This window comes from Hylobates moloch, unplaced genomic scaffold (genome assembly GCF_009828535.3).
Source record: "Hylobates moloch isolate HMO894 unplaced genomic scaffold, HMol_V3 SCAFFOLD_19, whole genome shotgun sequence".
In the NCBI taxonomy this organism is placed as follows: domain Eukaryota; kingdom Metazoa; phylum Chordata; class Mammalia; order Primates; family Hylobatidae; genus Hylobates; species Hylobates moloch.
In genome coordinates this window covers 13,476,162-13,498,660 of record NW_026652294.1, presented here as the reverse complement: position 1 = coordinate 13,498,660, position 22,499 = coordinate 13,476,162, and the positions used below count along the sequence as shown (strand labels likewise).

General features: G+C 43.6%; 1 protein-coding gene across 7 annotated transcripts in view; it reads right to left on the bottom strand.

Moving 5' to 3' along the window:
- DEPDC5 (DEP domain containing 5, GATOR1 subcomplex subunit) overlaps positions 1–22,499 on the bottom strand; it is a 95,767-nt gene that overhangs the window by 7,667 nt on the left and 65,601 nt on the right. The window contains exons 22-27 of one of the 7 annotated variants that reach the window (XM_032139849.2): positions 20,730–20,933; positions 18,302–18,437; positions 17,175–17,272; positions 5,970–6,035; positions 2,777–2,960; positions 1,081–1,241 (exon numbers count right to left, since the gene is read on the bottom strand). In XM_032139849.2, coding sequence (XP_031995740.2) covers positions 1,081–1,241; positions 2,777–2,960; positions 5,970–6,035; positions 17,175–17,272; positions 18,302–18,437; positions 20,730–20,933 — 849 coding nt within the window. Of the gene's footprint in view, positions 1–1,080; positions 1,242–2,776; positions 2,961–5,826; positions 6,036–17,174; positions 17,273–18,301; positions 18,438–20,729; positions 20,934–22,499 lie in introns of those variants that run through there. The other 6 variants (XM_032139851.2, XM_058431000.1, XM_058430999.1 and 3 more) reach the window with 6 other exon arrangements.

Below are 22,499 nucleotides of genomic sequence, written 5' to 3'. Positions count from 1 at the left end.
GGGATCCTCCTGCCTCAGCCACTCAACGTGCTAGGATTACGCCCAGCCAAATTCATATACTTATTGACCCATACTGTTGCATATTATTGTATGCCAGGCATGTAGTTTCCATTGTGGAGGACAAAAAGATGAACAGAAATAGTCTTGGCACTCAAAAAGGTTAACATTCGGTAGGGTCTGGAAGATGAATACAAGGCAACATGTGATAAACATCACAAGGGGCTTTCAAAGAAAATCCAGGGGGAGTCCAAAGCTTCATACATAAACAACAGGGCCTGGACTGGATGACGGCATGCTTCCTCTAACAGGGCCACAGTTCTCTGATCCTCTGGCCCAAGAAGCTTTCATGGGGACAAAGATGATCCAAGGTTATCACTAAGTGATCAGGGGATGGGGGGGTCTTGTTGGCAATAACGAAGACACAGGAGACTAAGACAGCTCATTGACTGTTCCAGGAAGTGATTACTGCTTTCTGATTCCAGGCACCTGCACTTAATTCCCTCCGTTAGACTTATTTTAGAGGAGCTCTCCACTGCCTGGCTCTGATTCAATTAGCAACACCGATTCTCTGTCACTTATTAGCCTAATCTGCCACTCATGGATGACTCATTCTTGCTTCAAGCCACCAAGCTTCAGCGATAAAGAAGAGACAGATGAATTCAGAATAAGAAAATAAGAACAAATGTAAACTTCAGGTTTAGGTAACATCTGACAATCTGCTGTGTGCCAGGTACTGTACTAGAAACAATTAAATATAGGTTTATGGGTTTAGAAACTTTGACAGCTCAGTAGTGACTCAGCTGCTTACTATTCCCAGGTGTCTGTCCAAGTCAGGCTGTCCCATTCCTGAACTTGGTCACATCCACTGCCTTAAAGGGAGAGTTGTAAATTAAAGAGAGCATTTAAAATAAATTCATACCTAAAGGAGACTTTATTCCTCACTTAAGTAGAATTTATAAAGAAAACTTTTGTGTCGAAAACAATTACTACTAAATTTATCTACTGTCTACCATCTTGAAAACCCACTTCCACATAAACAGTAGAAGAGAAAAAAATATAAATCCAAGGAGAAAAACTCACCTCGGCTATAGAGTGGGCTACTGCTCAGCGGGGGTGGGACGGCAGGATTGGGTTTCTGTGCCTTGGGCTGCACTATGATTTGGTAGCCCTGCATGAGACGTTGGCAAATAAACTCTTCAAACACCTGCTGGGCTGTCATCTGCACACCATCTTCGTCCCTCCTGAAAAAAACAGATGATTGCTCATACAGATGCTTGGCCTGAGACAGTGACACTTAAGAGTGCACAGTCTCATCATCTCCTTTGCTTCATCCCCTTATAACCATTCTATTTAGTTCATAAAACTAACAGTTTGAGCTGGGCACGGTGGCTCATGTCTGTAATCCTAGCACTCTGGAAGGCTGAGATGGGCAGACTGCATATGCATAAGCCCAGGAATTCAAGACCAGCCTGGGCAACATGGCAAAACCCTGTCTCTAACAAAAAAAATACAAAAATTAGCCAAGTATGGTGGCACGCACTTGTAGTCCCAGCAGAGGTTGCAGTGAGCCAAGATTGCATCGTTGCACTTCAGCCTGGCTGACAGTATATATAAGAGATATCGAAAAGAAAATATAATAGAAAATATGAAAAAAAAACTACTAACAATTTGTAAATCAGTGTTTTGGGGAAAATTAACAGTTCAAAGAGGTGAAAAGAGGCAGGTAACTCAATGCCCAAATGAGTAATTTCAGAAAAGAAGATCAGATTTAGTGTGCCCAAAATAATTGCATTAGAAAATATGAGAATAATCATCGAAGCCAGAACCAACTGGAGTTAAAAATAAATCAATCAACGAGGAGAAATAGTTGATGTCAATAGAACTCTGGAGAAATGAACAGTTCTTACATCATAAAATTACCCACGGCCAGTGCAGCAGCTCACACCTGTAATCCCAGCACTTTGGGAGGCCGAGGCGGGTGGATCACCTGAGGTCATGAGTTCGAGACCAGCCTGGCCAACATGGTGAAACCCCGTCTCCACTAAAAATACAAAAAATTAGCCATGCGTGGTGGCACACGCCTGTAGTCCCAGCTACTCAGGAGGCTGAGGCATGAGAATCGTTTGAACCTGGGAGGCAGAGGTTGCAGTGAGGCGAGACTACACCACTGCACTCCAGCCTGGGTCGCAGAGTGAGACTCTGTCTCAAAAAAAAAAAAAAAAAGTTACTCAAATATAAAAAGAGGACATAGGCTTGAAAATTCAGTGTTCAGCCAGACACAGTGGCTCAAGGTGGTAATCCCAGCACTTTGGGATGCAACAGATGGGCAGATGACTTGAGCCCAGGAGTTTGAGACCAACCTGGGCAATATGGCGAAACAGCATCTTTATAAAATACACAAAAATTAGCTGGATGTGGTGCTGCCACTCCCAGCTACTCCTAGCTACTTAGGAGGCTGAGGTGGAAAGACTGTTTGAACTCAGGAGATCGAGGCTGCAGTGAGTTGTGATCGTACCACTGTACTCCAACCTGAGCGACAGAGTGAGACCCTGTCTCAGTTAAAAAAAAAAAAAAGGAAAAAAAAGAAAGATAAAATACAATTCAATGTTTTTTTTTTAAATTTTTTATTTAACGGCCATATTAATCTTCTCTATATCGTTCCAATTTTAATATATGTGTTGCTGAAGCGAGCACAAATCCAGTGTTCTGATGCATGTGTGGGATATATCTGAAACCCTCACAAACCAAGCCAAGTGCCTTTTTCTCTGACACTGACCTGTCGATGTCTGCTTCTGGAAGGAGATCATAACAGCCCTCTGTGTAGTCATTCTGCAGGCCCTGGCGGTCAGGGAAGTAGTCGGTGGTGAGCGGGAGGCACGCCGGAGTAGTGAGAGACTTCCAGTCCACTCCAACTGTGCAACAGAAGCCTGGCACTACAGGGGGAGCAGACAGTGTCAGAACTGCCTCACGTAATAGGGGGAAAAGGTACATGTGGTCACCATGGCAAGTGTGGGATGGGGGGCCAGGGGAGGGAAGAGGAGGGAAGAGTGGGGAAAAAAGTTCATGGTGAAAGATGGTAAAATTGCCAGGATTGGGAAGAAAGGGGGTAGGGGAGGGAGAAAGAGAGAGAAACAGAGTTTGTTAGACAATGCAGTGCACATGCTTATCCAATCCCATCATGCAAATGGGATTCACAGCTGATATTTTTCATTTTCTGCTGATTGTGAGCTGCAGCCGCAATGCAGGTGAGATTACTGCAGGGCAGGCAGAATTACATGTCGAAGCACATCAACGTTCCAAGAGCAGGGAGGCCCAAGCACGAGCCTCTCCCAAGAACTGCAGAGTGGCTAGGTGGGGAAAGGAGGGGAGCTCAGCCTCATTTCGGAGTAAACAGCATACAGTAGCAGAAATAAGGAATACTTCTAGCACTGCAAAAATAAGTAACAGATTCAAAAGGGTGGGAGGAAAAATCAAGTAAGGATATCTGGGAAAGTTAGGAGGCTGGAACTTTAAGAGACAGTGTTTAACAACCCAAAAATGAAAGCTGCAGTTAGCAGAGCAGGCCTGACCACATGGGTCTGTCCCGAATTGCCTGCTCCTCAGTTAAGGCAGGGTTTCTCAGCCTCGGCAACAACAGAGACTTTGGACCAGATAATTCTTTGTTGTGGGGGCTGTCCTGGGTACTGCAGCAGCATCCTTGGACTCTACTCACTAGATGCCAGTGGCATCCCCTAGCTGTGAAAACCAGAAATGTCTGCAGGCATTGACGTGTTCCCCTGGGGAGGGAAATCCTCCCTGGTTAGGAAAATCCTCCATGGTTGAGCTTCACTGAGTTAAAATAATAGGGCAGTTACCTCTTTCAGTAATTTAAGTGAAGACTATCTTTTAACTCTCCAAAGAAGGGAGCAATATGAAGCCGAAAAACTCTAAGCCTTTGTCTCTAAGTTCTGAATGGGATACTCATACACTTTATTTTTGTACCATGCTAACAGCTTACAATGTGTTGTAGCCCCTGCTGCCTCATCAGCCCTCCCGTCAATGAAGAACAAAATTTGTGTGCTAAGTCACAGCAGAAAGATGCCCCACGTGGCACCACTAACTTGAGGAAGATGATTTAGCCTCCAACAGATCTAACTCATGCTCTACACAGGCCATATTAACTAATTAATAATTCAGGAATCCAAAACATAGCCCCGAATAGCCTAATTAATCATCTCCATTTTTCTATATGGCAGCCGAGAAGGTGAGCTTGTTTCTACTTCCTGGCTAAAACAGAAGATGAGGACCTGATCAAAGCCCCAGTGGGGAAGCCAGAAACAGAAGACATTTCTATCTTTATGTCCTCTTAGATCATCCTGGCCATCATCAGCCTTCTGACCCTCAGGATTATAAAAATCTTGTAGAAATGCTTTCTGCTGGGCACACAACAAGACACAGACTGTTCAAATGCTTAGTTCGAGATCTCATGATGAGAAAGGATCCTGATTGTAAGTTTAAGGGTGTTCTGTCTCTAGGAAAAGAGTGCAGCCTCTTTTCTAACCCCAGTATCTTCCGGTCCTGCAAAGAGGGACTCTGAGGAAGTTCCACACCTCAGAACCACTAAAATAACAATGATGAACAAAGGTAACAAACTCCGGTGACAGGGTTGTAAAGAAATAGGATCATCTATTCATTGCTGGCAGCTTTCTGGAAAACAGTCAATCTGCCAACCATACTTTGGGGAATGTAATCCAAAGACATTAACCAAAAGAAAAAATACACCTGCTGCACCATATATTATGTATTATTATTAACTTTTAATTTAATAGAGACAGGGTCTCATGATATTGCCTGGGCTGGTCTCAAACTCCTGGGCTCAAGTGATCCACCCACCTCAGCCTCCCAAAGTTCTGTGATTACTGGCATGAGCCACCGTGCTCAGCCCACCAGGTATTATTTATATGCTATGGCTAAAAAGCAGAAAGCCATCCAAATGGTCACGAATAAGAAATGATTACTCAAACCAAGATACAGTAATATGCTTAATGCTGCCATTACAAATGACTACTAGGAGGGACCTGAACAAATAGTAAAAGGATTATTAAGTGAGGACAAAGGCTGGGCAAGGTGGCTTATGGCTGTAATCACAGCACTTTGGGAGGCCAAGGCGGGCGGATCACGAGGTCAGGAGTTTGAGACCAGCCTAACAAACATGGTGAAACCCTGTCTCTTGAGACCAGCCTAACAAACATGGTGAAACCCCATCTCTACTAAAAATACAAAAATTAGCCAGGCGTGGTGGCATGGACCTGTAATCCCAGCTACTCAAGAGGCTGAGGCAGAAGAATCACTTGAACCTGGGAGGCAGAGTTGGCAGTGAGCCGAGATCGCATCACTGTACTCCAGCCTGGGTGACAGAGCAAGACACTGTCTCAAAAAAAAAAAAAAAAAAAAGTGGGGACAAGAAGACCCAGTGATATACATCCATTGGTCACAGCTAAGTAGTTTATCAAGTGGTAGGATTTTCTCTGCTCTTTTATTATTACAGATATTTAGACATTCTCTTACTGCATAGCTATTCAAAAAGACGATCAAAAGGAATGCAATTCAGCCAAATATTCCAACTACAGGCAGGTAAATGATTCCAGTTAACAGCCTATTATGTCTTTCCAACTTTTTCCTGGAGATATCATTAGGCAGTTAAGGGTGAAGGCCAGCTCTGGACCAGCATGGGGGCCTTATAGGGAATCTGCTACCTTTCCCAGATGCCCCTGAATCACCTTCCAAAATAGGTCATTCAGTCACACCCCCCCTCACTTTCCATCACAGAGTCCAGAGAGTCCTCCCTCACCACATCGCCTTCCCATATCCCAGAGATATGTGTACCTCAGGACCATTCACTTCCCACAGGGCTTCCTCTTGTTTCCTCAGGCTCTGACCACCCCACACTCCCTGTCTACCCCTTTCCCTAGTCAGCTGCCCCCTCTTACTTGGGTCTGGAGAGGTAGAAACACTGTCCTCTAGGGAATCCTTATTCTGGGTCCTAGGATTCATACCTATGGAAAGATAAAAACACCTTGTCTTAAGAAGGCTCACTCTGCAAAAGAGTTCTGACCAGTTATGGTTGAAAAAGGCAAATTGGAGATAAAATTAAAAATGTAAACCAAGTGCAAATTCTGTGCGAGTATTTCAAACAGTACAAAAGAATCGATCAAAGAAAAATGATCAATCTAAAATTGGGAATGAGCCAGAACTTTACTCTGAGGTTACTGGTATCATTCTTTGCTAAAAGAGATCACACAAACACAAGCAACCTGCCACTTATTTTAAGAAAACGGACACATTTCAAAGTCATTTCAACTAATTAGAGCAATCTTTGGTGAATATAAATGACCTATTTTTGACAGTGAGCTTTGATTGTGCCACTGAACTCCAACCTGGGCAACGACAGAGTGAGAGAGACCCTATCTCTAAAAAACATATAAAATAAAACAAAATGACCTATTTAAATTTAATCCACTCATCAGCCATCCTTATCTTCTGGAATTTTCTTCCCCAAATCATGGCTTTCTAAAATATGACACAGGACATCAAAACTCACTACTTTAACATAAAAACAATGATTTTACCTATAACTGGGCTGAAAGGAAAAACCAGAAGATTCTTTGAAATGCAATTTATTGACTGTTGAGTAACACAATTAATTTTAAAGCACACTTATCAGTACTTACACGCCCCTTTCAAAACATATATTTACTAGAAAATTATGATGCCATAAAAAGAATTGAGGTTGAGCATGGTGGCTCACAAGGCCAGGAGTTCAAGGCTGTGGCAAGCTATAATCACTGTACTGCTCTCCAGCCTGGGTGATAGAGTGAGACCCCATCTCTATGTAAATATACATAAAAATATTTTTTTAAAAAGGACTGGAAAGATGCTCACTAAACGTTCAACGGTGGCTAACTCTGAGAAGAAAGCTGGAGGAAGGGATAGGAGGTAAAAGAGAATTTGTACTTTTTACTCTAAATACTTCTGGGTCATTTGAATATTTTATAACAAGAACAAGTATTTATAAATTTCTTGTAAAAGCTTTGAAAAAACAATCTACGACATGAGAGAAAGCACTTGCAAATCATGCACCTGGCAAAGGACTTGCATCCAGAAGATACAGGGAACTCTCAAATTCAAAAGCAAGAAAACGAACAACCCAATGAGAAAAGGACAAACGACATATGCAAAAGGAACATAAGTATATTAAAAGATGCTTAACATCAGTAGTCATTAAGGAAATAGCAAATTAAAAGCACAGTGATTAGCCAGGCATGGTGGCATGCACCTGTGTTCACAGCCACTCAGGAGGCTAAGGCAGGAGGACTGCTTGTGCCCAGAAGTCCAAGGTTGCAGTGAGCTATGACTGTGCCACTGCACTCCTGCCTGGGTTTCTGAAAGAGCAAGACCCCATCTCAAAAGAAAAAAAAAAAAAGTGCAGTAAGATACCACTACATGCTTATTTGATTTGAATGATGAAATAATGAAAATGACTGGATATACCAAGTGTTGACAAGGATATGGAACAACTGGAAGCCTTACACATTGTTGATAGCAATGCAAAATGGCACACCACTTTGGAAAACAGATTTACCATTTGACCCAGCAATCTACTCATAGAAATTAATACAAGAAAAATGAAAACTTAACTTCATACAGAAACTTTGTTCATATAAAATCATGGAAACATTTATAGAAGTCTTATTCATAGTCGCCAAAATCTGGAAACAGCCCAATTATCTTTCAACTGGGGGAAAGATGAACAAATTGTAGTTCATCCATACAATGGAATACTACTCAGCAATAAAAAGGCAACTATCGACACGTGACAACGTGGATGAATCTCTCAAATGCAATATGGTGAGTGAAATAAGCCAGACTCAAAAAATTACATACTGTATGATTCTATGTATGTTATGTGCTAGGAAAGGTAAAACCAGAGGGACAGAGAACAGATCAGTGGTTGCCAGAGAACATGTGGACGGACTGAGGACAAAGCAACAGCACAAGGGAATTTTGGGTGGTGATGGAAATTTTCTCATCTTGATGTGTTTGTTGGTGGGTATACAACTTTATGCATTTGTCAAAACTCAGAGAACTGTACACTAAATATAGTACATTTTACTGGACATACATTTTTTAAAAAATAATTTTTTTTTTAATTTAAAAAGATGGGTTCACGCCTGTAATCCCAGCACTTTGGGAGGCCGAGGCGGGGGGGGATCACTGAAGGTCAGAAGTTCGAGACCAGCCTGGCCAACATGGTGAAACCTTGTCTCTACTAAAAATACAAAAATTAGCCGGGCACGGTGGTGGGCGCCTATAATCCCAGCTACTCGGGAGGCTGAGGCAGGAGAAGCACTTGAACCCGGGAGGCTGAGGTTGCAGTGAGCCGAGATCACACCACTGCACTCCAGCCTGGGCCACAGAGCAAGACTCTGTCTGAAAAAAATAAATAAATAAAAATAAAAATAAAGATGACATCACCTGGCCAAAACAATTTTAGGACTTTTCTTTTGGAACTGCTTGGAGCAGATTTTTAAAAATTACTAGTCATTATACTAGAAGATACATGTATTAAGTCAGACAAATACAGTATTTCATTTCATTCAAACCCACACCAGTAGATATGAGGTAGGTATGATCCTTTTCCACAGATAAAGAAACTGAGGCTCAGAGAAGTTAAGCAACTTACTGAAGATCTCACAGTAAGTAGGAGGAACCTGAATTTAGATTCTTTCTGCTCAACTTTACAGATGCTCTATTTCTTGACTATCCATCTGGGGCACCAATTTTTAGCTGTTGAAATGTTATCTGTTCTTTGTCAATAGCCAAAAGCCACTTGGAGCTAAATTTTCTTGGAAAAAAAAAAAAAAAAAAACTTGGCCGACAACTTTCATTTTCATGCAAATATAAAGCATGATTATAAAGAAGCAATGAGGTGGATTTTCTTATTTAGCTTGAGAACTGGTATGAAAGCAAACTGGCATTTGCAAAACACTCTGAGCAATAACAGAATTGTTACCATATCACCTCCCAGGTTTGGCTGCCAAGTTTGCTCATTTGATCACCTGTTTTTGTTTTTAAAGAAAACCTGTTCTAGACTTGGTCTGTAAGACAACTCAAATTCTTACACTAATAAAGAGTTCAAAAAAAGAAAAGAAAAAAAAAGAGATAGTTCAACTTAACAGAGCAGCTTTGAATCCTAGGCCAAAAGTAGATCTGTGCCATCTCTAGTGGACACACCTACCTACACACACACACACACACACACACACACACACACACACACACACGTACACGCATACCCCGAAAAAGCAAATATTTTAAGGACTTCCAGGAAGCTATTATGCTTATAAGCAAATATTTTAAGGACTTCCAGGAAGCTATTATGCTTATAAGCAAATATTTTAAGGACTTCCAGGAAGCTACTCACACACAGTTTCCTTGTAATTCAAGCCCAACACACTGCCTTTCCCACTGGCTCTTTGAGGTCTTATTTTCAGTCATACAGACTTGCTGTTGGCATATGAAGAGTCCCATTAGCCTGCAATGATGGAGGTGAAACCTCATGGTCGGCCAGTTCTGCTCCAACCCAACATTTGGGAATGAAGTCTCACACTCAAAGTTCAAAGCCAGATACAGACTTTGGAAGCCAATGCTGGTAAAAGTCATCTCAGCTCTGTCTCTTTTGACATCTGTTCAGAACTGTGAATGTGTTCTCTGGCTGAAAACCTCAAGGTCAAAAAGGTTACTCAGTGTGGAGCCTCTAGGGCTAGTTCCAAGCCCATATCTAGAAGCCTGTGCCTGGGGCAAGTGGTTTCTCTTCTCTGGGCTACAGAGGCGGCACTTACCCATAAAAAAACTGACCTGGCCTGGAGAAATGACGGAGGTCCTTCCATCCAGTCTCAGTGTGCTATGAGTTACTTTTACTTTGGCTCTCAGGCCAAATATACAGCATGCACCTAATATTCAACACAAATATCAAGTTGCAGATTCTAAGTCTCAACACTAAAGAGAAAGAAAACATGGCATCCACTTACTTTCTTTTTCAAAATGATCTACCTCCAGTAAAGGAAGACATTTACTAGCAAGCCTTCTAAAATGGTGCCCAGTTAAAGATACAGAGGGATAAAAACTATCTGTCCAGTCACACCAACTGCCCTGTCTCTGCTGGGCAGCAGGGTGAAAAACAAGTGAAGACTGCAGCTAACAGGTCCCCACCAACAACGCTCCAAATGAAATTCTATGGGGCTGGGAGGGAAACTCACAGAGATGCTACTCCTGTGAATCATGATTCACATATGAATCATGTCCAAATGCAGGAGAAAGACTGAGTCACGCTTGAGTGCCTGCAGATGGTGCAAAGAGGTGAAGGTAGGGTCACAGATAAGGTTTCTCTGTTTGGATTTTTCTCTGATTTTTTTTTTTCCCCCTGGGATGGAGTTTCACTCTTGTCACCCTGGCTGGAGTGCAATGGCATGATCTTGGCTCACTGCAACCTCCACCTCCTGGGTTCGAGCGATTCTCCTGCCTCAGCCTCCCAAGTAGCTGGGATCACAGGCACCCGCCACCACGCCCAGCTAGTATTTGTATTTTTAGTAGAGGCGGGGTTTCACCATGTTGGTCAGGCTGGTCTCGAACTCCTGACTTCAAGTGATCCACCTGCCTTGACCTCCCAAAGTGCTGGGATTACAGGGGTCAGCCACCGTGCCAGTCTTCTCTGATTTTTTAATGGATGAAATGTTAACCAGTTGTGAATTCAGACCCCACCTTGTCCCAAAACAAGGATTCAATGTGGTAATCTAGCCCATAATGTACCCAACCTACTTTTGATCCGGACAACCGCTCTATGAGACAGGCAGTCAGGAAGGGGAGGATCTTTATGCCCATTACACAGATGAAGAACCTGAGCCTCAGCTTGAAAGTCCAGTGAGGGGCAGGGGGAATTCTGATCCTGGTTGTTTTCATCACAGCACACTCCTTCATCTAGCACATCCTCATTTAGCAGAGATCACATGTTCAAACCACACTGAAACCATTCACAGTCCAATCCCCCACAAGAGGGCTTTCCTTTCATCGTCATTACCCCACATGGGAATTGCTTGAAAGAGAATCCCAAGTGCATGAGGAAGCAGAGCTCCTTGAGGTCGGGAGAGTTAGTGTCTTAGTAGTTTTTGTTTCTTCTCAGGCCTTAGCACAGTGCCTAGAGTTCAACATACTTTTCTGGAATGGGTAAGAGTTTAGTGAGTTTGAAGAAGGCAAAACATATTCCATGAAAATTAAGGATGGCTTGAAAGGAAAGTCACTTAAAAACCAAGCAAGGAGAAAAAGACTACCCAAGTCTTTGAAAAAAAGGAATCTAGTTAATTGTTTAAGAAGGTTATAAGAAAGAAAAGCATTAGAGAAAAATTAAATCATGCTTCAGTAGAGAGAAAGTTAACCTCAGAAGATTTTTAGCATTCGTTCAACTACCTATTATGTGCCAGGAACTGGGTTGTTTTTTTTTTGAGACGGAGTTTTGCTCTCGTTGCCTAGGCTGGAGTGCAAAGGCGTGACCTTGGCTCACCGCAACCTCCGCCTCCCGGGTTCAAAGCGATTCTCCTGCCTCAGCCTCCCAAGTAGCTGGGATTACAGGCATGAGCCACTACGCCTGGCTAATTTTGTATCTTCAGTAGAGACGGGGGTTTCTCCATGTTGGTCAGGCTGGTCTTGAACTCCTGACCTCAGGTGATCTGCCCGCCTCGGCCTCCCAAAGTGCTGGGATTACAGGCGTGAGCCACTGCACCCAGCCACCAGGAACTGTTTTACACTCTGGGAACACAGCCATGAGCAAAACAAAAATCCTGACAGTCATGGAACTTACAGTAAAAAAATTACAAAATTTAAAAATCTAGTATGCCAGGTGGCACAATGGAGAAATATTACGTAGAGAGGATAGGCGGGGAGTGCTGAGGTAAAATATGGCAATTCAGGCAAGAACTGAAGGAAGCGAGAGAGCGAGCTGTGGGTAGGGTGGCCATATCATTTATCATCCAATACAGGACACCTCTGAGACTGGAAGGGGACACCATTAATAGTCATATGGGTCCACAAATTCAAACCAGGCCTGTCTTGGGCAAATGCAGACACCTGGATCTTAGCCATGATGCTCTCTGGAGTAAGGGCACAGTAGAGGGGTGAAGAAGAGGAAGGACCTGCAATTCAGAGTGAGCCTAATCTATCTGCGGAACCTCCAGAGTGAAATGAGAGGGAGAAAGCAGGAGACGAGGACTGAGCGTAACAAGCAGCCATATGACATGAGGGGTCTATCTGCCACCATAATGCCTTGGCTTTTACTCCAAGTGAGTTGGGAAGCCCTTGGAAAATTTTGTGCAGAGAAGTTCATAATCCAAATTCTATTTTATAAAGGTCGTGTTGAAAATAAACGATATGGAAGGGCAAGGGAGGAGTCCAAGACCAGGTAACACGCTACTGCATCCAGGCAAAAGATGATGGCACCTTAGGCCAGGCTAAGACTGATGGAAGTAAGACTATGGATATATCCTGAAGATCTGACATTAATTGGTTTTGCATATGGTTATAACCAATTAATGTCCGATATATGATTATAAAAATTTGAATAATTTTATCTAATTTCTTTCAGTGGCTCATTAACATAATTGATCAGGTAGCATAAGGTCAAAGATTGGAGTTCAGTTCCCATGTGGCTATAGATCACCTCTTGATGGCCACTAACCCCTTTGAAAACACATGCTATAGGTTATATAAAGGGACTGGAAAAGGGAAAAGATGACCCCACTTAACAATATCACCCTGACTAGAAAAACAACCTCAGGATCCCACACCATCTATGAGAAGCTAAACATTCAGAGAATATGTATATAATTAAGTCAGGTGTGGTGGTATGTGCCTGTAGTCCCAACTATTCGGGATGCTGAGGTGAAAGGATCATATCATCCCAAAAGGTTGAGGCTGCAGTGAGATCATGCTACCGTACTCTATCCTGGACAACAGAGCAAGACCCTGTCTCTTAAAAAAAAAAAAAAAGGACTGTGTATAATTAAATACTTGCATACCAATTAAGCAATAATATTGTGTGTTATTCAAATTCTTCTCACATTTGGCAGCTTGGTCTTGGAAATATAAATTCATTTGTCCATAAATGTGTTAAACATTGAGTGGAGAAAATGAATAAAGATAAGCTCTTTCAGTCTAGTGAGGAGACAGACATGGAAACAAGCACTGAGATCATGACATGCCAAGTTGTACAATTGGGTTATGCATATGGAGCTGTGCGGAAACATGCCTAACACATCCCGGGAGGGCATGGGAAGGAGGGGGAACCACCGGGGCAGGCTTCAAAGAAGAGGTATTGTTGGAGCTGAATAATAAAGACTGAGTTCATGCCTGCCAGTCAGAATCAGGGGTTAAAGACAGGGAAGAAGCATATTCTATAGAGAGGAACTTATCTATGCAAAGGAACACGAGGACACAGTTCTTTTGAGGAGTCACAAGAAATGCCTGGAATACAAAATATGTTATTGTAATGACAACAACAGCTCCTATTTGTTGAGTGCTCACCATGGATGTCCAGCACTGTCCTAAGAATTTATGTGGATTATCACATTTAATAGTCAATCTCCAGCCAGGTGTGGTGGCTCATGCCTGTAATCCCAGCACTTTGGGAGGCTGAGATGGGCAGATCACAGGAGGCCAGTAGTTTGAGACCAGCCTGGCCAACATGGCAAGACCCCATCTCTACTAAAAATACAAAAATTAGCTGGGGGTGGTAGTACACACCTGTAATCCCAGCTACTTGGGAGGCTGAGGCAGGAGAATTGCTTGAACCCAGGAGGCAGAGGTTGCAGAGAGCTGAGATCGCACCACTGCACTCCAGCCTGGGCGACAGAGTGAGTCTCTTTCTCAAAAAAAAAAAAGTCAATCTCCTCATGATAAAGACACTGAGATACCCAGAAATTAGTGTAGTAACTGGCCTGAGGGCTTCAGTGCTCATGAGGTGGAGTCAGGCCTCATGTCCTAAGATCCTGGAGCCTGCACTCTTTCCACCTGCAGGACCATGTGGAAGAGGAGGCAGGTGAAGATACAAGCACAGGCAGGAGCTGGGTGATGATCAGCACTAGAGCCATGAAGAGCCATGGAAGGGTTACATGTGAGAAGGAGTGGCTGATCAGATCTGCATCTGGAATCATCAGTGACAGTATGGACTATGAATTAGAAGGGATGAGAACAGAGCAGGAAGATCATTTTGAAGGCTACTGCAATAATCCTGGCCACAAATGACAGGAGTCTCAACAATGCAGTGAGAACGGAGGTAAGGAGTCAGTCAGAAGAAGGAGCGGAAGAGGAAGCATGGGCTGAGGAACAGGGAGACATGAGTTTGGCTGTCAATGCATTAAGAATGAGGTACTTGGGGGCCATCTGAGCAGAGAGGTCCATCAGGTGGACACACCTACAGCTCAGAAGCCTAAGAGATGGCTGAGCCAGAGCTTTAGGTTGCAGTAAATGCTTTTCCAATTTGAGTGCGCCAGGGAACCCTTAGCTCAGAGGACTCCACAATGGTGTCATGTTAAAATCTTCCACAACCATCCCCAAATAAAGATTCTTTGAAACTTCTTTTCCCCAAAATGATTTTAAAATTCTAAAACAAATTTTCTGGGGAAATAACTGGTCTACCCGACCTATCCCAGGCCCCAAACAACTTCCAAGACTACCTGGGTACATTCTGGTGCTGCTACCATCAGAACCTATAATTCCCCCTGCTTCAGTTAACCAGTGAAACTAGTTTAAGTATAGTCCAATGAGTCCCAGACTAGCCCTCCTTGGCGCAACTCTACCCCAAACAGCCTGGGAGGCTCAAACTCTGGGTTCCTAAAAATGGCTCCTTGGCATAGCAAAGCAATAGCCTCTCTAAAGGTACTTTCTTTTCTTTTTTTTTTTTTTTTTTTTGAGACGGAGTCTTGCTCTGTCGCCCAGGCTGGAGTGCAAGTGGCACGATCTTGGCTCACTGCAAGCTCCGCCTCCCAGGTTCACACCATTCTCCTGCCTCAGCCTCCCAAGTAGCTGGGACTACAGGTGCCCGCCACCACGCCCAATTTTTTTTTTTTATTTTTTATTTTTTTAGTAGAGACAGGTTTCACTGTGTTAGCCAGGATGGTCTCAATCTCCTGACCTCGTGATCCACCCGCCTTGGTCTCCCAACGTGCTGAGATTACAGGCGTGAGCCACAGTGCCCAGCTAGGTATTTTCAAATAATCTGGCAGCCAGAGGTAACATTTTCAGCCCTCTGAGTACAGAGGGACACAGTGTCTTTCTATCCCTACATTTGTATTCAATGTGTTTTCTCATCTAAAACAAATGAATGCTGGTGAGTAGGTTAACCAAAAAATAAGTGAATGAATTAATAAATGAAATAATAATCATTTAAGGATTCTCTTACTGCCAACCCAGTTTCCTAGCCTTAGACAGAGGCCTCTAGGAATATTGTTGGATGAACCTATCAATGAATAAAGGAAAATATCATCAACCAATTTGATATAACTTCATTTTCATGACACCTTTCTTTTTTTTTCTTTTTGAGACGAAGTCTCGCTCTGTCGCCCAGGCTGGAATGCAGTGGCACAATCTCGGCTCACTGCAACCTCCGTCTCCCAGGTTCAAGCAATTCTCCTGCCTCAACCTCCCGAGTAGCTTGGATTACAGGCGTATGCCACCACACCTGGCTAATTTTTGTATTTTTAGTAGAGACGGGGTTTCACCACGTTGGCCAGGCTGGTCTCGAACTTCTGACCTCAAGTAATCCACCAGGCCTCCCAAAGTGCGAGGATTAAAGCATGAGACACCGTGCCCAGCAATGACACCTTTCTTAAGCTAGGTTTTAGAAATTCAAGTTAGCTTATAGAACACTAAAGCACAACGTAGTAGCCCAATTGTTCAAAGTTTTAATGTTTTCCACACTCATTTTGTACAATATCTCTGTCCTCTGAGGCTCCACAAATGCTGCCCCTACTGATCCAAGCTCATGTTACTCTATCCCTTAAAGGTACGCTGAACAACGTTATGAAAAGAGGACAGCAGCCTGAGTCAGGATACGTGGCTATTGGTTTGAGAGGTCACGTTAATATTTCTACCTCTCTGGACATTAAGTTGCCCAATTACAAACTATATTTATTAACTTAAATATATTTTGATCACCCACTGGGGTGATCAGATAAGACAATAGATATAAAAGTATTTCCAAAAAGCATAAAACCAAAGTATCATACCAAACCAAGTTCATACTGCTTCCCCCACCCGCCCTGAAACTTCACCTTCTAACTGTCTACCTAACCAAATTCTACCCTTCAAGTCTTTGGTGCATGCTCACTTCTCTTTTTTTTTTTTGAGATGGAGTCTCACTGTGTAGCCCAGGCTGGAGTACAATGGCACAACCTCAGCTCACTGCAACCTCTGCCTCCCAGGTTCAATAGATTCTTCTGCTTCAGCCTTCCCAGTAGTTGGGACTACAGGTATGCGCCACCACACCTGGCTAATCTTTTTGTGTTTTTGGTAGAGATGGGGTTTTTACCATGTTGGCCAGGCTGGTCTCGAACTCCTGACCTCAAGTGATCCACCCACCTCAGGCTCCCAAAGTGCTAGGATTACAGACATGAGCCACTGTGCCCAGCCCTGGTGCATGCTCACTTCTCTAAGCAATTATGTAGTCCTTCTCTTTTCTGGTCTTAAAACTGGACACATACGTCTCCCCTCTGGGTCTCTCCTGTTATGGAGGTGGGTTTGCTCCCCACTGCCCCTGACAACCAAAAGTCCCTCTAGAGCACAGACCACTCCAGCTCTGTCCGTGGTGTTGCCCTCAACACTATGCTCCTAAGTAGCCCTCAATCACAACTCTGTGACAGAATGATGATAAATGTGGCTTGACCAACATGTTCTGAGCTAAAAATGTTAACGTGCAGCCCATTTTATAATTTCATGCATTATAGAGCACTGTTTCTAAACAGGTCACCTAAAAGTGTGGCTGAAATGATCTCAAAACAGACATGGCCCTGCTTTTCTGGCCCTTGTGTCATTTCTAGATGTGAGCCTGATCTAAACATCCCAACTCTATTACCTCTTGGATTGGTTACCTGCACCACTGTTGCTAAGCAGGCCGACAGAAAGCTCTTCTGTTCCACTGAAGTTCAAGAAGGACATGCCGTCACCAGGCTGGCGGGAATTGCTGTGCCTGCAGAGAACAGAGCCCAGCCACCTGGCTTAATGTAGATCATCACCTCTTTTTCCTGCTCACCTATATCCCGGGGGTGAGAGGTGGGTTCATAAAAATCAGGCCTGAATATTCAGCCACTCAAGCTGGCAGCCACTGGAATCCTCATCTTAAGCCACCAGGCCACAGTGCTTGGTTTGTGTGTCAGTGCTGGCTCCTTGTGACCCTGGAACCCCGTCTGCTTTCCCACCACCAAGCTAGACCGCCCGCCCTGTCTGCCCTATGCCTCCCTTTTACAAACAAGGATGGGTGTGAGGTGCTTGAATATACGGACCTGAGTTCATCTGGTTAAGAAGGTCACGCCCTCCCCATATTCCTTATCTATCTCCTAGGGTGTCAAGGTGACTGAAAGAGGGGCCAAAGACTGCATTTTGCAAAGTGTTTTCTAAAGCAACAGGAATATTGAGTCCGGGTGTAACCCGTGCTCACGCCTGTCAAAGCTTAAATGACTTTCCTCCTACACTGACTCTCACTGGATGCTTGTAACACATTCAGAGCATTGGTTCAAAAAGAGTTGTTTCTATAAACATAAGCCTTCATTTCCATTGCTCTTAGCATTAACTTATTCTAAACTCAACAGTGGGATTTATTTCTGAATGACCAAAATGACAAAAGTCATAGAGAGGTTGCCCAAAACACACAGAAAGAATCTCCTGTCTCAGCATTCCAAATCCAAAGAATTTCCTCTCTTGGATTCATCTTTGACTGAGGTTTAGAAAAACCCACGTTTGAGGTTTACAAAGTGTGTTTTGGATTCAAGATAAACCTAAAACAGGGCCTAGGTAACATCTCAGGCAAAAATGTCAGGCTGTTTGCTTTGCCCTTCACCAACTGAAGAGAATGCCACTGGCCAACAAAGGAAGGCCCTGACCTCATACTGTCTTTTCAAGTCTTCTAAACAACATTTTGTCAATAGTCTGTTCTGCACATTGTCCTGGGTGCCAGAGAGTGTTCTCAGGTTACCTTCCAGAGCCCTGTGCACATCCTCACCTTCCAGCAGCTTCATGATATGCTAACTCCAGCACCTCTGCAGAGGAGTGAGTTGGGTCCCTCTGCCCGCTGCCTTGCAGCTCCGCCATATTCTGTCGGGTCTGGTGGTGGATCTGGATGGCTTCTCCGGATGGTCCTACCCAGATAAAGAACCACTGAGCATCATTCCCACCTGATAGCTAGCACTGTGCACTTAACTATACTCTCCCTTCTTTCCAGCTACTGGAATACAGATGTTGGTGAGATTGAAAGAAGAACACACCACAGAGGAACGTTATACAAGGGACCCTCTGGCTCCCAGAAGAAACCTGCTCTTCCAAGCAGGACCCATCCTACCAAGGGGCCTCACCTTTATCATCCTCTCTAATCTGTTAAGAATATTTTAGGATATTCTGCCTCATGTGTGTCAATCGAGTGGCCACAGTGAAATATACAAGTATAGGAGGCATGGACCCTTGCCAGGAGGGCTAACACAAACTCAGTAAGAGGGCAATACAAGTGAAACACCAAATGACTCTGTTAATACCTAAGAGAGTAACAACTGTGACTCTAAGAAGCAGAACATGTTTAAGTGCAAAAAAGGCAGAGTAGGAAACAAATTAGAATTAGTCAAGTCTACAAAATGAGGCTTCCTGGGGAAGGAGAAGTTGTAAAGCTAAGTGTTCAACAAAGTTAACAGTGGTTGAAGGAAGAGGGCATCTGGGTAGATGAAATGATACCTGTGAAATCCCAAACCTGAAAGAGGCAAAACGTGCAGGAGACCACAAGATTAGCCAAGAAGGAAGAGAGCCTCTGAGGATAGGAATGAGGAAGACAGGGAAGCCTGATGAAGGAGGGCCTTGGCTACTGAAAGGCCAGCTAAACAGGAGGAAGAATCAAAGCCAACTATTTGCAGAATATGGTTCCAATAAAGTGTACATGAAGAGTGGGAGGAGGAGAAGCACAGAAGCATGAAAAGCTGAAGGTCACTGAAGAAACACCAAGAGTTCTAAATGACCTGGAAGGGAACCAGTGGAGATAATAATGGAGGGGAAAGGACACAGAAAGAAACAAGTAGTGTGACTGATTATAGCAGAGATAACGGGACAGAACGGGGTTTAGGCATGACCCCCAATTACAGCCAAATGATTCAGATCTATTTCTCACTTATTTAACTTTTAAATATTAAAGGCAAGTACAAAAGAAAATAGGCATTTCCAGGTATTCAGCAGGATGGTTTCCATGAAAAAAATAAAATAAAAATTTGGCCAGGCACGGAGACACACGCCTGTAATGCCAGCACACTGGGAAGGGGGGCGGGTGGACTGCTTGAGATCAGGAGTTTGAGACCAGCTTGACCAACATGGTGAAACCCCGTCTCTACTAGAAATACAAAAATTAGCCAGGCGTGGTGGTGTATGCCTGTAATCCCAGCTACTTGGGAGGCTGAGGCAGGAGAATCGCTTGAAACCGAAAGGCAGAGGTTGCAGTTATCTGAGATCACACCACTGTACTCCAGCCTGGGTAACAGTGAGACACTGTCTCTCACACACACACACAAAATCCTGGAGTTTAATGCATTTGTTCCTTTCCAGCTCAATAAGAGCCCATCAAGCTAAAGTTTAATTTTAGCCACAGCTTGAGAAAAGCTTACTGTCATCTTCTTGAGAACAGAATATAGATAAAAAAGAATGGACTAGGAAAAAGTGAATTCAGGGGAAAAATTTTTTTTTCAGTTGTCAGAGACACCTAAGAGAAAAACAAAATAACGTAACTCCTTGTAACCAAGACAGGATATCAATATCCAAGAGAGCTAAGAGAAGAAGGAATGAACAAGAATGAGGGACATCCGACTTAGGAAAGAAAGCAGGTGGCAATGCATAGTTCCTCTCAAATAGAAACAAAGGGCCGGATGCGGTGGCTCACACCTATAATCCCAGCACTCTGGAAGGTTAAGGCAGGCAGACTGCTTGTGTCCAGAAGTTCAAGACCAGCCTAGGCAACATGGTGAAACCCTGTCTCTACTAAAAATACAAAAAACTAGCCAGGCGTAGTGGCATGCACCTACAGTCCCAGCTACTTGGGAGGCTGAGGTGGGAGAATCAGCTGAGCCCCGAAGGTTGAGGCTGCAGTGAGCTGAGATCGCACCACCGCACTCCAGCCTGGGCAACTAGAGTGAGACCCTGTCTCAAAAGAAAAAAAAAAAAAGCAGAAACAAACAAACAAAAAAGCCCTCAGGTTTATACAGCTAATTAGTTACAAAGCCTATTCCCAAGTGCATTTTCAAGGATCTTTACAAGAACCCCTGGGATGGCCAAAGTGGGCATGGTTATCCCATCTTACAGGTGGAGCAACAGAGGCACCTGATCAAGGACACATGGGTGACCGACACTGAGAACCAGGGCTAGGAGCTCCTAGTCCAAGGCTCTCTCTTAAGCAACCAACTTACCCACAGGAAAAGTGTGCATCCAGCGCCTTCTGTTGGACGTAAGCTTCATGGGCATCCGAGAGGGAGCAAAGGGGTTAATCAGTGCTCTCTGGGGCGTGTATCCACCAGGTCGAACATGCAGCATGGATTCTGCGCTGCCAACATGAAACCTCCCTGGTGCACTGGAGTCTCGCTGTGGTGGCTCCATCATGTTCTCCAGGACATCTGCCAGTTATCATGGAGTTGAGTCACAAAGAGACACCACAGAACCACAGTGAAACCAGAACTAGGTAGACTGATAAGCCAAGGCTGACAAGAATCGTGGGCATCATAAATGTCAGGGAGTGAGAGAAATGAGCAAAATTGTCAAACTATAAAGAAATGAAATATGTTTGCATTTGTTTGCTTTTAAATACTCAGGAGAAGGGAGTTTTGGTTCTAAATTACTGGCACAATGAAGTCACAACCAAATCTGATGGAAAGGACACTGCCTGGAGATCCTGAACTTTGAGCTGGAAGCAATGACTGAATGATGGGACTTGAGTTGTCACCCTTGGGAAAAGAATGAGTATATTCTCTAGGAGGGAAGAACAATAAAAATAGCTATGTGGTCACCAGAAGGGCAGATCTTGGCAGGGCTAGTCAATGTCTTCACTATAAACCCATTTGATTTTCCTACTGGACACAAGATTATAGTTCCCAGACCTTTTGCAATAAAGCCAAATGACTTAGTTCCGGCCAGGTAGAAATTATATGCTTCAAATCCAGGCCTGGACCACAATGATCTCCACGAATGATCTGCATTCTTTTTCCCTTTGTGGCAACCTAGGAGACCAATGTTGATAATCATGGCATCCCAGGATGGAAGGAACCTGAGTTCCTGAATGATTGAGTGGATCAGTAGCCCCTCCATTGACTTAGTGGGCTGGGACATGAGTAAGCAATAAAATGTTATTATGCTAAAAAAATTACTGAGAAAAAAAGAATGAAGAAATGGATGCCTCCAGCCTTGACCAGGCAAGGAGATGCTATGATATTTAGACACCACCTGTCTGGCGCAATGGTAGACAGGTCCCATTATGGAGACAGAGACAGCATGCCTGAGTGGATCAAAGAACTGAAATCCACAACCAACTCTTCTTGTGTGTATTCCATGTTCATTAAACAACCACCCAGATGAAAAAGTGGGTCCAGCAGATGCAAACTCCAAGGAATTTGTCTTGGCCATCATTATCTACCTAATGCCTAGCACAGAACCTCATACACTGTAATACTGTATTTCATTCCTCAAGTTGCTTTGCAGGAAAGAAGAGAATGTTCAGATTTCCATGAAAGTTTTACTGTTCATTGTAAATTAATGAATTGATGCTCTAACTTACAAAATAAAAAAGAACATAGTCTAGTTAGTTATTAAGGAAATAAAAGAGAAAAACCTAATAAAAAAAAAAAGATGAGTACAGGCCAGATATAGTAGCTTATTCCTGTAATCTCAGCACTTTGGTAGACCAAGGTGGAAGGATCACTTGAGCCCAGGAGTTCAAGACCAGCCTGGGCAACAGACTGAGACCGTCCCTACAAAAACTTTAAAAACTAGCCGGGTGTGGTGGTGCACACCTGTAGTCCCAGCAATTTGGGAGGCTGAAGTGGGAGGATCACGTGAGCCCAGGAGGTTGAGGCTGTAGTGAGCCCATATTGTACCACTGCACTACAGCCTGGGCAACAGAGTGAGACCCTGTCTCAAAACAAACAAACAAATAAAAGAAACCACCCATGAAACTGCTCAGGTCATCA